The sequence below is a fragment of the Alosa alosa genome, chromosome 12 (genome assembly GCF_017589495.1).
Source record: "Alosa alosa isolate M-15738 ecotype Scorff River chromosome 12, AALO_Geno_1.1, whole genome shotgun sequence".
Taxonomy (NCBI): Eukaryota; Metazoa; Chordata; class Actinopteri; order Clupeiformes; family Clupeidae; genus Alosa; species Alosa alosa.
This window is the reverse complement of record NC_063200.1, coordinates 22,457,161-22,474,007: the sequence shown is the minus strand read 5'-3', so window position 1 is coordinate 22,474,007 and position 16,847 is coordinate 22,457,161. Positions and strand designations below refer to the sequence as shown.

The 16,847-nt window shown below is 42.9% G+C and overlaps 1 protein-coding gene across 2 annotated transcripts in view; it reads left to right on the top strand.

Annotated features, from left to right (window-relative positions):
- kcmf1 (potassium channel modulatory factor 1) overlaps window positions 1-10,237 on the top strand; it is a 14,306-nt gene extending 4,069 nt beyond the window's left edge. The window contains exons 5-7 of one of the 2 annotated variants that reach the window (XM_048259466.1): window positions 1,059-1,236; window positions 5,262-5,592; window positions 9,185-10,237. In XM_048259466.1, coding sequence (XP_048115423.1) covers window positions 1,059-1,236; window positions 5,262-5,592; window positions 9,185-9,449 — 774 coding nt within the window. In that variant the 3' untranslated portion in view covers window positions 9,450-10,237. Of the gene's footprint in view, window positions 1-1,052; window positions 1,237-5,261; window positions 5,593-9,184 lie in introns of both variants that reach the window. The other variant, XM_048259465.1, reaches the window with a different exon arrangement.
- The last annotated feature ends 6,610 nt before the right edge of the window (window positions 10,238-16,847 follow it).

Below are 16,847 nucleotides of genomic sequence, written 5' to 3'. Positions count from 1 at the left end.
TCACCAGTTGATGTCAGAGTGTGCAGTGAACTCTGGACTGGGTGTGCACCATATCTGTGTCTGTGTTTATGCACTCCACCACATACGTGTAGATATGCAGCTGCAGTTAGGCAGCTGTGGCCCACTGGTTAGCACTCTGGACTTGTAACCGGAGGGTTGCTGGTTCGAGCCCCGACCAGTAGGCCACGGCTGAAGTGCCCTTGAGCAAGGCACCTAACCCCTCACTGCTCCCCGAGCGCCGCTGTGGTTGCAGGCAGCTCACTGCGCCGGGATTAGTGTGTGCTTCACCTCACTGTGTGCTGTGTTTCACTAATTCACGGATTGGGTTAAATGCAGAGAGTATATATACTTACTTATACTTATACTTATGTCCTTCTATTTACTCTGTGTGTGTGTGTCAGTGTGTCCGTGTCAGTCAGTACTGTGACTGTTACCATACCTGAAGAGGGGCTCTGGCTGACACCAGGGCCTGGTCCCACTCAGGTGAAGGTCAGGTGTGAGCAGCACCACCAAAACCAGACTGTGGATGTAGATATATGTCCTTCTTTTCACTGTGTGTGTGTGTGTGTGTGTGTGTGTGTGTGCGCGTGTGCGCGCGCATGCGCATGTGTCAGAACATGTAGAACATTTATCTTATATAATATTTCCAAATATAATGCAAAATTATTCTGATTTGTTTTTGTGCTCAGGCATGCTCTGAATCAGGAATAATTTTAGCTTATAACTGCAGAGATCACATGTTTGTGAGCCTAATGCAGTCTACCATGAGAAATAATTTATTACTTAGCAGTTAGGAGTGTGTACATCATTTGTCTTAATGGGGTTGGCAGAGTTGCTTTAAGGCACTTACCCCTAGATGGTTTGGATGTTGATCTATGTGAATTAGACGCGTTGGTATTAGAGTATTTGGGCATTTATTATTCCGTGTGTGTGTTTTGTTTAGGTATGCGTGGATGCATATGGCTGACTGTGTGCTGTTTGTGCATATGTTTATGTCCTGAATATTCCTGTGTACTATGCGTGTTGTGTTCTGCGTGTTCCTTAATGTTCACCCCCACGACGAGACCAGCGGCGTGCGGCACGTGCGCCGGATGTTCCACCCCGGCCGTGGGCTGGGCGGTCCGCGGGCCCGCCGGACCAACATGCACTTTACCAGCAGCTCCACCGGGGGGCTCTCCTCCTCACAGAGCTCCTCCTACTCTCCAAGCAATAGGGAAGCCATGGACCCCATAGCAGGTATGTGCACACAGCTGATTGTCACTGTCTGTGACCCCCCCCCCCTTCTCTCTCCCTGGATGCCTTTCTTTATTTCTCTCTGTCTTTCTGTGTCTCTCCATCACTCTTTCTCTCACGCTCCATCTTCCTCTGTCTTGGGCGGGGAGTTTTTTTTTTAACTCCTTGTCCTTTCCTCTGCTGATGTCTCTCCCTCTTCATCCCTGTATCTGTCTCTATCTATCTTAACTTGTCTATGTGTAGGGAGGAGTGTTTCTTTCTCGTCTCCTTGTTTTGCCCACTCGTCTCCTTGTGTCCTTCCTCATCTCCTTTTTTCTTCCATGCTGTCAAGTGTTATCTTACTCTCTGGTTCCCCCTGCTCCTGCTTCTGTCTCTCTCTGTCAGTGACTCCCTCACTTTGCTCCACACAAGTTTTTTTTTTCCCTCTGCGACTTTATACTTTGGTCACATCACACCCTCAAACCACACAGTGATGACTTCTTTCCTCACACGTCGAGACCCTTAATGCCTCATAAGGAAAGCAGTTTGGTAGAGCATCTAAATCCTCTGTGGAGGTGTCTAGAGTGTTGTTGATTTGGCTTACCCTGCTCTCCAGTGAATTTCTGATGAGAAGCCAGACTTACTTGGCATGGCAGGGCGACTTATCTGTTCCCTCTGATTACACTCATGACCGATCACTCGCCCCGATTACATTTTTTTGATGAGCTAGAGTGTGAGAACATGCTACAGCTTGCTGGACTAATATTACGATGTCCTCTCGTTCACGCCAGTGAACTTTGTTAACGCTGATAATGTATTGTCAACAACATAACTATGCCAGATTGTACAGTTTAACAACACATTAACAACAAATTTCAAGACTATGTGTCTGCCCTAAGCCTGGGCTCATCTGAGTGGCTTGTTTGGGTCCGTCAGTGCCAGGTCCGTCTGACTGGGTGTGACTGTCGGGCTCCGTGAATGATTTTCTCGTTGCTATCTCCACCTCACCCCACCCGAGCCCCTGTCTCTTGTGTTGATTGTTTGTTTGAGGCTCAGAGAAAGAAACCTCAGCTGGATCTGTTGCCAAGGAGACCAGTCAACAAGTACAGTTCTTTTTTTTTGTGTAGTTATTCAGCAGCCATTTGAAAACGAAAACTGCTGTCTTAAAACATGACTGAAACGGGGGGAAAAACATGTGGTATCCTCAAAATCATGTGACTCACTTGATCTTCGTGTTGGAAGTAGTATAGTAAAATGTTACAGATTGAGCAGGTTTGTCAGCTGCCCCCATGACAACCAGATATTGTTTATTAGTCCTTGCCTTAAGTAGTTGACAAAAACATGCCAAGTCAAGGAACCAGATGAGCGACTTGATGCAGAAAATCACCGCAGTGCTCAGAAACTGAATCTTCCTGATAGATTGTCAGTTGTTCAGGAAAGACTTAAACAGTGAATGTTTCACAAGAAGTCAGTCAGAGGATATATGCTACTAGTTGGCTGTTCTGTTCTAGGAGTTCATCTGGGCTCACACTCACTCTGTCCTCAGAACCACCCAGAGCCAGAGGCCGATGCTATAAAGTAAGGCCAGTGATGTGTTGAGCCTGAAGTCACCGGTGCTTTCAGATTCAACAAATGGTAGATGAACATGTGTGGCAATTGCCTCGTTGCTCACCATTTCTGTTTACAGCTTAAAGTGTATGGAATGGCAAATTAAAAAAGAAAACATGTCCGGCTGGTATGTTACCTGAACATTCGAACAGTCAAATTTGACTTCAGGCTCAATATGCCACGCATCCTGCTTCATAGGAACACCCCTCTGGTGTTTTGGCTTAGTTGTGGGCTCCCTTGGTGCCTATCTAAAGATGCTTGATGCTGTGGACAAATTTAACAGTGTTGCAGGTGAGAGCATGATTTCTAATATCGTTGTGCCGTAAGAATATATCAAGATAATAGATTAATTTAATGCAATACACCGTCCGGTTAAATCATAGGTGATATTCTCATACCTCAATGAATGTAGAAGTACATTAATCGTTTGTTTCTCTTAATTGAAATAAATCGTTTGTTTCTCTTAATTAAATCTCCATACCTCGGATTGGTGCCATCAATGTCCAACACCACCCTTTTATGTGAGTGTGCTCTTAGCTTGATTGTGAAACCTGAGTTGACTTAACAAGTTAATGACCACCTTCGTGCTTATGCCTGGCTGCGGTTATTGGTAACAAAATTAATAAAAAGATAAGCTTGGTGTGTTGAACTTGTTTCATACTGTAGGGCCCAGGTGTCTCCGCTCCAGCTTCAGTCCAAACATCTGAGGCTCCTGGGTCCCTCCCCTGGGAAGCTGCTGACTAAAGCTGGCTGCGTTTGTGGAGTTTAGAGCTAGAGATCTGCCAGCAGATCAGCTCCCAGGGAAGCAGGAAGGTGTTTATTATCTGACCAGAGTGTCCCAGCTCTGTTTCTGGGCCATACTGAATAAAACCTTGATTGGCAGACATCCTTTTTTGTTAATTCACAGTTTTACAGAATTTTAAAGATCACCTTGGAAAGGTGCACGTATGCTGTAGTTGTGGTGTGTGATTTTATGTTTGAAGGTTCAGATGAATACACATTTATGCATTACAGACTGCTGCAGTCACCATTCCAGTTAAATACCGGTAAATGGTTTTCATTAGTTCACTTCACTGGCAGTTTACCGGTCATTTCAATTATTATTTTACCTGAACTTTTTTTTTGTTTCTCCTATTTTCCTCTCGTCTCTGGACTGTTGGATCAGTTGCCTCGTTGTATTTGGTGGACTGCGTTCAGAGCGTGTCCAGAAACCGCTTTCACTAAATCCTCTCGATCAACCCTGCCGACGGCGCCGTGCTTGTGTGCCCAGTGAAACATTTCCACTACAGTACCCGCCGAGAATGAGCGCTGGCATCCCCTAGACCACCCAGGCTCATTAAAGCCTCATTGTCTGTCTGTACGCTACTTTTTGCAACGGGAATTAATTGTCCCCGTTTTGTTTCGTGCGTTGCTGTTGGCAACCATCAATTTCATACTGGTGTATTTTTGGAGATGCGCTCATGCAGTTTATTTAGCATTGTCAGGTGACAGAAGGGCTTGAGGTTTTGTTAGTGTGGTTAAATAAAGAGACAGCCAACAAAAGTATGTGTGTGTGTGTGTTGGGCTAACTTGCAAGTGCATTGCATTAGCCTGGTGGCTGTTGCCTGTGTGTGCATAAACACTAACACACACACACTATGGCTTCCCCTTTGGCGAAACGAGAGCGCAGCCAAGAGCCGGCGCGTTCTGCTGGGCCCATTTCCGCCCTGGCACGGGCACCAGACAATGAAGAGGCATGTGGAACCGGGCATGAAGTTTCCCCTGGCCATTAAAATCCCCACCTGGTAGTTTTGGCAACGGGCGCGGTGTTTGAACTGGTGATGGAAGGAAAACAAAGCCATCCTCGACCCATCTGGGTGGCATTAATGTGTCTCTCGGTCTGACAACGCGCTTTCCCCTCCCTCACTCACTCTTCCTTTTTCTTGTCTTTTTTCACTGTCCCTATACTGCTGTCTCCCTCTATCTTGTTGCACTTGGGTGTTGCACTTTGTGCCCCTTGTTTACTTGTCTGTCCATTTCTCACCCATTCCTTGTCTTCCTTATTGCCCATCCCCCTCTTTCTGTCATCCCCTGTTTGTCTTTTTGTTTTCTTTTTGTCTGTCATGCTCTTGTCGCTGTCTGTCTTGTCCCCACCCCTCTCATCTGGCCCTTCATTTTTTCCCACTTGACTTTCCATCACATCTTGTTGTTATCCATCTCTTTCTCTCGCTCTCTCTCTCCCTCCCTCCCTCCCTCCCTCGCTCTCTCTCTCGCTCTCTCTCTCTCCCTCCTTCTCTCCACTCCACTCACCTATCTCTATCCCCTCTCTCTACCCCTCTCTACCTCTCTCTCTCGCTACCCCTCTATCTGCCTTCACCAATCTCTCTCTGTCCCTCTCTCACCTTCTCTCTGTCCCTCTCTCTCCCTCACCTTTTCTCTCTCTTTCTCTCTCCGTCTCTCAGAGTTGTTGTCCCAGCTGTCGGGCGTGCGCCGCTCGGCGGGCGGTCAGCTCAACTCGTCGGGCCCGTCGGCCTCGCAGCTGCAGCAGCTCCAGATGCAGCTGCAGCTGGAGCGCCAGCAGGCGCAGGCGGCACGGCAGCAGCTGGAGACGGCGCGTAACGCCACGCGGCGCGGCAACCCCGGCAACATCAGCGGCGGAGGAGGCGGCGGAGGAGGGGGAGGTGGGAGCGGAGCCGCGGCCATCCCGCCCTCGTCCAACGCGGCCAATAACCCGGCCAGCCTGCCCGAGAGCAACGCACTGGCCCAGCACACCTCCCAGTTCCTGCTCACACGGTGAGTGGAGGCAGCACACACACACACACACACACACACACGCACACACGCATGCACACACACACTCACACAGATTCAGACACATTCATTCATAAGTCACGCCAGGACACACACACTCTCATTCATAGTCTGTTATTCATGCAGGAATCTATGGACAGTACGCATGAACGCACCCAGTAATCCAGTCCCGAGTGCACGTGCACATACACACATTCACAGTAGCCCACACTGGGTGCCCACACACACACTGTACATGCAGTGACCAATCTCTGCGCTCATTTTCTTCTCGCATGCTTCACACACACACACACACACACACACACACAAAGACAAAAACTTGAGTCTTGAGTGTATCAAGACACCATGTTTGAAGATCCTATCAGACAATGAAAATACACGCACAGTATAAAACACAAGCCCATTTGCATTCACTAGTACATACAGATCACATGAACACAGCACATGTTCGATTTTACACGAGGTATGGTTTCTGTGCCACACATACAGTGCTGGCCAAAAGTATTGGCACCCATGCTAAAGTTGACTGAAAAGAGGAATATAAAATCATCTTTTGGAAATTGATCTTAATGCCTTAAGTGAAAAATTAGGAAATATCTAACCTTTAAGGACACCAATAATGTATAATGATAATAATTCATAATAATGAATGAATAATGTATCATAAATAAATAAATGTTGTTCCTTAAAATACAGGGGTCATAAGTATTGGCACCCCTATGTTAAATTCCCATAGAGACGGGCAGATTTTTATTTTTAAAGGCCAGTTATTTCATGGATCCAGAATACTGTGCATCCTGATAAAGTTACCTTGGCCTTTGGAATTAAAATAGCCCCACATCATCACATACCCTTCACCATACCTAGAGATTGGTATGGGTGTTATTTCAGTTAGCCTATTAGCTGGTTTGATGCTCATTGAGCTCAATGCAAATCAAACCAGCTAATAGGCTGACGAGACGATGACTTTGAGGTTGTGCGCTAGTTTGAGCCAGACATACGTCACGACTAAAGGTTAGCGATTGGTTATGGCAGGTTCAGAGTGGCTCTGGGCAGATCCAGTAGTTTTAAACTTCAACAGAGTACTCGCCTTCAAGGAAGTTAACGCTTGGCAATGGAAAGTGGCCAGACTCTCTGTACATTATGAAATGTACAAGAATCTGGTAGGACCAGGCTATCGAAGTCCTAGGCTATAATGTGATGTTCATATTTGAATCAATATTGAGTTAGGATTCGCTTTAGGCTACACAAATAATGATCCCTAAATGCTATTTGGACAGGCTGTATTAGGCTATAACAAGTGCTAAGTAACAAGTGCGAAAATGACTATAATTAAGTAGACATGGGATGTAAGAAACATGTAGATAGCTGGGATTTCTGCTGCACCCAGTTTGAATTTGCAGCTTGTTAAACCTATATTTGCAGGCAGACAAAATGAAGACGACGCAAATTAAACTGCAACTGCTGTCACAATCAGAAACTTTCCTTTGACGCTATCTAGGCTATAAGTAAATGGGACAGACAAGGTTGTTGGATATTTGGCTTTTGCCTCGACTGGCAGCGTGACCATTTAAATCAAATGCATAGCCTAATCATGTCAATGTTGCAGGAAAGCAAACTAAAGTCAGACTTTTTTTTTTTTCATTTTAAATCAAGGGGAGACATTGGTTACATGATCCCAACACTGTGTTGTCATGAACTACAGGCATGGACTGCGTTGTCATGGTCTACAGTCTGTGTGTTTAAAATAGTTTTCATAGCCTACATGACGGTGGCTAATAATTGGATTTAGGTCACTGTTATGCACCTGCTAAAATGTATTGTCAAGGTCAAGTTACCTTGCCAACCCACAAATAATGCAAATAATAGTAGGCTACCCTAAAATGGCAAAATGTACTTTTCTTTTATTTACCACAAAGCCTGGTATAATATAGCCTAAACCATGTAGGCATTAAGTCAAGTATCCGTAGCTTTATCAAAGTAGGCAGTCTTTTATTTATCGTCTTTCAGAAATGCTTGAAGCGATGGTTCGGCGTAATTTCACCTTAGGGTCCTTTGCACCATGACCCCAAGCCAAACACAGCAGGCATAATGGAACCTACTTTTATCTCGTAAATTGCCCAACTAATAATGCCCTGAATGGTACGAAACTTCTACTCATAAAATGAGGCATTGAAAAGTTTGTAAGTACACCAGGAGTTTATTTAAATAACACTTGCCTGAAGGATGCTACTATCTGCTACTATAACGTACTGACGTTACTGCCGTGATTTGGGAAAAGCCCGTAAAAGTCCTGGCAGGAAGCATGCATAAGGATGTAGATGCAGGAATGCACTAATATTTTGTTCGTAGTACCAGTTTGCAACAATTATTAGTTAACACTAAGTTGTAAACACTTTGGAAAAAAATATGAAAAACTGAGATATACCAAAAAACGTTGATGTAATCACTTCCTGCAGGACATTTTTACGGGCTTTTCCCAAGTGAAATTACTCCGAACCATCGCTTTAACCAACATGGATGCGCGAGGGTGCTTGTGCCCAACACTAAACATGTGCATGAGCCGTCATCTACCAATCAGCATGTAAAAACTGTTGCCGGAAGTGGCAACCGTGTAACGTCATGTTTTCAAACATGTCAGCGGCCAAATGCCACGCTAATTGGCTGAAGCTAACCCTCCAAATCCTGACCCCCTGAAACACACACACCTACACGCTCGCTCACATGAGTAAAAATAGACACGCCCACTCGAGAGCAGCCTTCTAACCTTCATCCTAGTTCCTGCTCACACAGCGATTCTGGCTTGTGTTCATGTGTGTACACACACACACACACAAAAGAGTACACAAGTGTGTACTCCTAATCTATCCATCCATCCATACACACCCACAGTACATACACACAGGGACATGCACATGATATATGAAATGTTTTATCTTTCCTCCATTGTTGAACCAATAGACACACCACACTTACATTTTATTATTTTATTTCTGTAGGCAAATGCTGATTATTGTATCAAAGCAGTATCTATATACCAATTAAGAGCCTGCTCACTCATTTTGCAGTTATAGAAAGTTATATTAGGGGTATAAATAATATTTTCCAGATAAAAAGTGGTGGCTGACACAAAACAGTACACAGTACATACACTTAGCTAGTTGTTAGAGAATCTTAACACAGGAAGAATTACAGATCCACTTATTGATGCTTTAGACAGGTCTGATCAATGCTTTGTGCTATTTGTTTTTTTGGCACTAGAGGTTATGGGTAGAAATGACATCACCCTCACCCTCAAGTATGCATAGTTATCCGCCAAAACCAACACCTAGTTACATACCTCTGACCTTTGATCATGGGAACCACACACACATATACACACATACATACATACATACATACACACACACACACACACACACACACACACACACACACACACCTCAGTCATGGTTGTTCTTGTTATTCATGGTGTATTTTTGCTTTGTTTGTTAAGGTTATACATACACTTACATGCTGTCATTCACACCCATGTGCACATCCCTCTCCCCTCCCCACCCCTCCACTCCTCCAGGTTGAACGAGCCCAAGATGACCGAGGCGGAGCGGCAGGCGCTGGAGGGCGAGCGGGCCGACCGCAGCCTGTTTGTGCAGGAGCTGCTGCTGTCCACGCTCATGCGGGACGAGAGCTCCTCCTCGGACGAGGACGAGCGCCGAGACTTCGCCGACTTCGGGGCCATGGGCTGCGTGGACATCATGCCGCTGGACGTGGCACTGGAGAGCCTCAACCTGAAGAGCGGGAGCTCCACGGGCAAGGAGCCTCCGCCCCCTCCTCTTTGATGACGCCCCACCACCACCGCAACAACAGCAACCACATCGCAGACTATGTCCTCTGTGCTGTAACTGCCAATGATGACGATGGTGGCGGCATACTACAACAACAATGACGACGACAACGACATCAACATAAACAACAACAACAAAAGAGAAATGACAACAACAAAACAGCCCCCCTCCCCCCGTTTTGTTTGCTTTTAAATTTTTTCTTTTTGTTTTGTTTTGTTTTTTGTTTTTCTTCTCGGGTTTTGTTTTTGTTTTTTTCTTTTCTTTTTTTCGGTGATTGTAATTTCAGGTCTGTCACCTTTGTTACATTGTATAAATCCATAATGGAGAGCGTGAGGTGTGTGTGTGTGTGTGTGTGTGTGTGTGTGTGTGTGTGTGTACTGGGAGGGGGGGATGAAAATACAACAACAGAAAAAGGAAAAAAATACAAACAAAGCAAGCGAGAACAAGCGTGCGTGCGAACGAGAGCGAAAGAGAAAAAGCTGCAGAATGAAAGCGAGCGCGAGAGACGAGATGAAAATAAATAAATATATATATATATAAATATATATATAATAATAAGTTGATAATCAATTCCACATAACTAATTTTTTTCCTTTAGCAGGTGAGCGTAGGTAGCTGTGGCAGACCTTGGCTTCCTGTGTCCATGCAAAAAGGCTCTCCTTATAAATATCTCACATTCAAAAACTGAAGAGGAAAAAAAAACCAGAGACCTTCTCTTATGAAGCTGCTGTGTGTATTTATGACTATTAATGAATAAAAAGTGCTTGGATGGTTTACCATAACTTACTGCATGAGGTTCTTTGCAGCGTGCATGATTTTTTTAATGACTTAGTCATTAAAAAAAGGACAAAATATCCCAAAGCTTTCTTTAAACAATTTGAAGGGTTACTTGAACAGAATTTGAGTTAAATATTGTAGAATTTTGAAGAGAATTTTTTTAGTTTGATTTTGTTTTTTGTTTTGGTTTGCTTTTATAAAGGACACAAAAGTTCAATTGGAATCTGCAGTAGCTTCTCATAAAAAAAAAAAAAAACGATGCAATGTGTTCGTCTCCCAGCTCCAGACCTGTCCCTCCCGTTGTGACGCCATCTTTTGAGTGATCTTGTAACAGGGGCATGACTACTCTCATTGTTCAATATATAACCAGTTCAGCAAAAAAAAAAAAAAAAAAAAGACAAAAAAAAGGAAACCTAAACACAACTAAGGTGATTTTCTTTCTAAATCAAACTACCAATGTAGAGGGCTGTCTTTCTACTTGCCTGAGGACTTAAAGAAGACACCTTATAAACTTGAATCAGCAAAAAAAAAGAAAGATTACACCTCTTGTCATTCTTTTCTCCTAGTTATGTTGATGTTTTAGTGACAAGCTGTGTTTGAGGAAACACCAGATGTAGTCTGTTTAACATATGCACCTGTACAGCAACAGTTCTTCATTCTCATAGCTCTCCTTTCATCTGTAGTACGCAAGGCCCCAACGTCTATGTCAGTTCAGCCACTTTTCCCTTTTTCTCTACCTGCCTCCCAAGTCTCTCTCATCGGTGATGAAGGAGCGCTTGAGACTATCCACATTGCTGGCCTATAATCTTTATTTTCCCCCTCCCACGTTGAGAAGAAATCTAATCTAATTTACTCTGCTAAAGATAGCACCTTCTATTTATTCAGAAATTTCTTTTCTTTTTTTTTTTTAGTTATTTTTTTTTGTTTTCTTTTTGGTCTCACTTTTGATTCTTTTTAAGCCTTGTGATTTAAATCATGCCACCTCCATGCCTATACGCTATTCCTCTATGTAAAATACAATGAGATGTATATTGAATTTGTGCGTTTAACTTTCATAATGGTTCCAGGACCTGGGCAGACTTTCTTTTTTAATGTTAATTTAGAATACTACAATAAAACTGCGCACAGCTTTTGATGAAAATGACACTCCACCCCTCCTTTTGCTCTTTGTGGCAGCCATGTTGCTGTGTGATCCCTGAGTTTTCAGCCTGTAAGGCAAAACGGTCAAACTGAAGCTCCAAAAACCTGCGCCTCACAAACCGGCACTGAACATTTTTGAAATAACCTTCAAAAAAAGTGTATATCGAGTAGAACTCTGCAGAAAAAGAAAGCAAAAATTGCTGTGTGCTTTGTGCAATCCTGTCCCCTGCAATGTGGGGCAAGTTATAACATCTCATGCCTTGCTCCGAACACTGGATTTCCTCTAGTGTAATCTACACCTTGCTGCCCCCACACACACACACACACATACATACATACAGCTATTGATCTCATTCCTCCACACACCAGCTGTTCCCGTCACTTGACTGTGGTTATTGTTAGGCACAAATGTTGGCCTTGGGATGCCTCTCGTGTCTGCAAGTGGCCCGTTCAGGCAAAAATAGCCTCGGCAGCCAGCAACACGCATCAGATATCCATCTCTTCACACCTCTTCCTTGCCCCAGTCATCCGTCCATCCATCCATCCATCCATCCATCCATCCAGGAGAGAGGCAGAGGGTTAGGGCAGTCGATGAAGAGAGGGAGAGGTGACTAACAACAGCCGGAAGAGGAGGGACTCTGTGATGAATTTTCCTCCATCAGGTTTCGGAGCATGACTCGACACTCCGCCACAGCCACACGCGTGCATTAATGGAGGGAGCTGATATAAATAGATGACGTGCAAAATAAATTTGTCTTAAAGGTGCAGGAGGGACCCCATTTCTCTGTGGTGATGAATTATACAAGTCCCTTTTACCCACATTTATATTTAATAACATAAAACTTGAAATAGATACTTAAGCTCTTTAAAATGGTCCTCGAGTTGCAATGCAAATGGCTTTGGAACATCTCTGACCACATCTTGGTGTCCCCAGATGGCTTCATAAAGTCTGAAACCGAACCCCCAATTCAAACTTAAAAGGCCATTGTTGTGGCCTTACTTTAAGATTTGCTCTTGAATTCATGTTTTCGAGCTAGCCATCACCACCTGTGGCATGTCTTAGACCTCAATAATGGAAAACAATTTATTTTTATGTTTTCAGAATCCTTCAAAGAGTTTGAGAGTAAGGTGAATCTTCTCAACTAAAAAGAATACACATGAAAGTCCCTTGGTTTCAATAACTGACTAACATGAATAAAGTATATTTTAAGGACAGTTTTTAAAAATAGTCAGCATACGTGAGGGTAGTCATGTATGCTGACTGTTCTTAAAACATACAATCCTATCACTGTTTGACGACAAAGCAGTAAGTTGTGATATATGTCAAAGGCCCAATTCCAATTAACCTGCTAATTCCAACAGGCCTGTGGACAGACAAGGGTTTGTAAGACATATCACTTTTATTAAATGCACAGTATTACAAGGAACATATCCATTTACTGCAGAGAAGCAGCTCACATGATGCACAAAGCATTAAATACTGATACTTAAACAGTGAGACTGAGTCTGCCAGGAGCGAAAGAAACTGAAGCAAATTCAGACGCACGCACCGTCGCACGCCTACAGACACACTCAACCAAGGGGCATCAAAAACGCATACACACACTTTCTTGCTCGCACCTGCGCGCACACACAGTCAACAGTTGCGCAAAACATACTGTCCTCAGGATGGGGAATTGTAATTTCCATTAAGTAATTAGAAAAATAATCAATGAACCTAAGAAAGGTTACATTCAAAATAAAAGTCCCCAATCCTTTCTTCATACATTCAGAAATAACACAATGCTCTTGATGCCCAATCACAGTTCTTCAATTGAAAGTTATTTTAAGAAAAAAAAAAAATGAAAATGAAAAAAAAAAAAAAAAAAAACAATAGGCAGGAAGTGAGAGGGAACTTTCTGTTGTCACCAAGACCGCCTTGACACCCCTCCAAAAGGTCTCCTGAGGAGTCATTGGTAACAGAGGTGGCGGTTACCGTGGGTACCGCTCCCCCCCATCCCCACAGAACGCCCGACGTCAATAGCATATAGTAGTGATCTGGCAAAAAAATGATTGCTCCCTCCTTTTCAAATAAGTTTGTTTTTGTTTTCTGTTTTTTTCTGATCTTTCTAAAAAAAGATTGTATTCTCACTGATATGGTGAACGAGCACAGCGGAGAGAGAGAGAGAGAGAGAGAAAAAAAATTATACATTGTTGCACAAATTCAACTGTATTTACACGTACATATTGCCAGTGGCCCCATATGAGAATGTTTTTTTTTTCCTTAATGTTGCACATTTTTGACATGATACCTGTTTTTAAACAGAATATATAGAGAACATAGGCTACTATTAATATAGACAAATATTAGAACTGTACATAATGGACAATGAATCAAAGACTAACTCTTTAGAGCAGACAAAGAACTGTATAGTACAAAAAAATCAAAGCTTTTCCTTCAACCTTGAAATTAGGAATCCTATCTATGACTGTTACATCTTGGAAAATGTTTTTATTATTATTATTTTTTTAAGTGTAGTCGACCCCACCAAGGGCTTTGAACTGGTTTGAGAACAGTGGCAACAGAGGAAAAAAAAAAACAATTGACAATACTCAAGAAATATCTCTCATGTCTTTAGTCTTTAGGATGACTTTGTGTGCATTTTCGTACGGACCAATCAGATTCTATAGTACACATGTGCAGCAGGTACGACAGAATGCAACAGCTGTCGTGTGGCACCCCAAAAATGCACTCCAGTACCCACACTCTGGGTCCTGGCTTAGCCACGGACCCCAATAGTGTTAGCATAAATGCTAAAAGTACATTCTAGTGAGGTGTCCTCGCATCGCTAGTAAAGACAGTATGAGTGTATGTGCGAGAGGGGACGCTCCAATGAGAAGTTGACATCAGGGTACAAAATGACAGATGGCCGATGTTCGCCCATATGTATGTACAACCTGATTGCATATATACAGTACGGACACACACTTGTAGCATCACCACTAACTATCCTTTTACAGGCCCAAGATTAGTCTTCACATGATTTTTAAGTACCAGTGTCAACTGTCACTGTAGTAACATGGCACAGGTCTACCTGTCAACACTATAACTAGCCCATTGAGTAGAGGAACAGAGAGTGGGACGTATGTGCCATGATTCCGACATAGTCAGCGGGAGGAGTTTGTGGTTATGTGGTTGTCAACATCAAGTCACTAAAAGAATCAGAAGTTAATGTGCGATACACTCACCTACAAAAACGAAATTTCTTATAGTCGGTTTTCAGGGTAGTTAGTCCATCAGTCAGTTCTGTGAGACAGAAGGTCAGTAAGTGCTCATGGTCTTTAGATCATTGATAGTTTTAAGAGTCAGTGGTCCAATTTTGATCAGTTCAGTCAGTTAGTGGTCTCTGTAATGGTAGTCTATGAGGGTCAATGAGTATTTTATTGTCAATTATGACTATAACCAGTAAGAATATGTAATTTTGGTCTGAGTCTTTCTATTGTTGTGTGTGTTCCCACTCTCTCACCCACATCCGCAGCATCTTCCTTGTACATCTTATGATTATCACACAAAAAACTTTTTACACCCAGACTTCCTGTCCTGCCATGAGGTAAGAATTATGGGTAGTTGAGAGTTCCCTGCCCTTCATAGTGGCATTACACATTTTGCCCAACCTCAGGGAGGGTTTCAGACTCGACCATTTCCTAGCTCTGTCTTGCCGCGCTAAACACACACCACCCTGTCCATCACTTCACAAGAACTCACTGCTACCAACGAAAGTCACAATTTGTCACTGACATGTTTCATCTCACCATAATTCTGTATGAACCACACAAAAACAAAGACATGAGGAAAAAACTTAAGTGCAAATAAAGCCAGCCAATCCATTGGAGAAAGGTATTCCATCAAATGATCTCAAATATCAACGTCATCAAAACCGTGGAGCACACCACACTGTCTCAACCAGTGGCTCTGCTTAATACCTTCACCATGAAAAGGTTGCAGCTACAATATTTCCTCTAGAAAAGGCCAACTCATAATACTCACAAAGATAACAACGATAACCATAAAATAGTAGCCTTTGAAGACTTCCCCCCAAAGTTCCATTGCTAAAAAAATGAACACATTGAAGAGCAGTGGACTGCCGTGACACAAATTGACCTATTGACCTGCTTAGTGTCACTGCTGGTGACTGCGCTCTCCACAATACAAACAAACAAACAAACAAACAAATAAACAAAAGCAATACTCCACCATGTGAATGTCTTCTTGCTAGCAGTATGGCCCAAACCTTAACCCAAAACCTGACCGCTCTATTTCACTTGTTTGCTTTGTTTTCACTGTGCTTCTAGTACCCAGTTCACACTGTAAAGTATATAGTGCATTATCACCACATTCAAAATCGCTTTGCTTATGCTAAAACAGACGATCAGGCCATAAAATTCCAAAATCTAGTCAAAAGTGTAAACAAAATGCTGATGATGACCATATCTGTCCAGATAACGGCAACAACAAAGGAAAACAAAAACAGAAAAAAAAAGAAACATTTTGTCCCTCTTTAACCAGGGGAAAAGCCAGTTCCCGCTGAATGTTGTATTGCAGTCATGGACACATGAGTGGGGTGGCGGAGGGGCAGAGGGTTTGGCAGTGTTGTGCTCGTGAGAGGCTACGGCTCCTCAGGCGAGCGAAAGCCATCCACAGCTTCGGCCTCAGCCTGCCACCGTCCCCGAGGTTTCAGTCCCGAAAAATACAAAATAAAGAAAAAAAATAAAAAAAACAGACAAATTGTAAACATAAATCTCAACAAAACATTGGCACTGATGTTCCAGGTTACTGATCAGTAATAAAATGATAAAAATTAACAGTAAAATCAAAACAAAATAATAATAATAATAATAATAAAAAAACACCCAAACCCTTCCCTCCCACAACCGGACAAATCCCGTTTTGTTTTTCACAGTTACTCATATCTACAGTACGTTTGTTTTTACCCTAGAACACACATAAGCAGTAGGCCTGGGTTTTGTTGCAATGGGGTCATTTTCTGCATCTTTTTTTTTTTTTTTTGCTTCCCATTTTGCATGTTGCTCCATAAAGTTTTCTTTCCTTTTGATAGAAGGAGAAGGGAAAAAAAAGTGAGCTTCGTTATGTGGTCCATAAAGACGGAAAAAAGAAGAAGAGTATTTACAGAAGTCAGTTTTTCCTTTGTTCCTCCCCTGCACACACAGAGACTACAAGAGGACAATAAACGCTGGGCAGATCAGAATACCTCTCGGAAAGCAAAAACTCAAATCAAAAGAAAAACAAAATCATCACAATCAAATTTAAGGCCTTTGTCTATGTGGTGAAGAGGCAGGAACAACCACACACACACACACACACACACACACACACACACACACACACACACAAACACTCACAAACACTCACACACAAACACATTTTTTCCCCATTTTTGCACTCTGTGTATGTGTTGTGCATACGCATAAATGCAC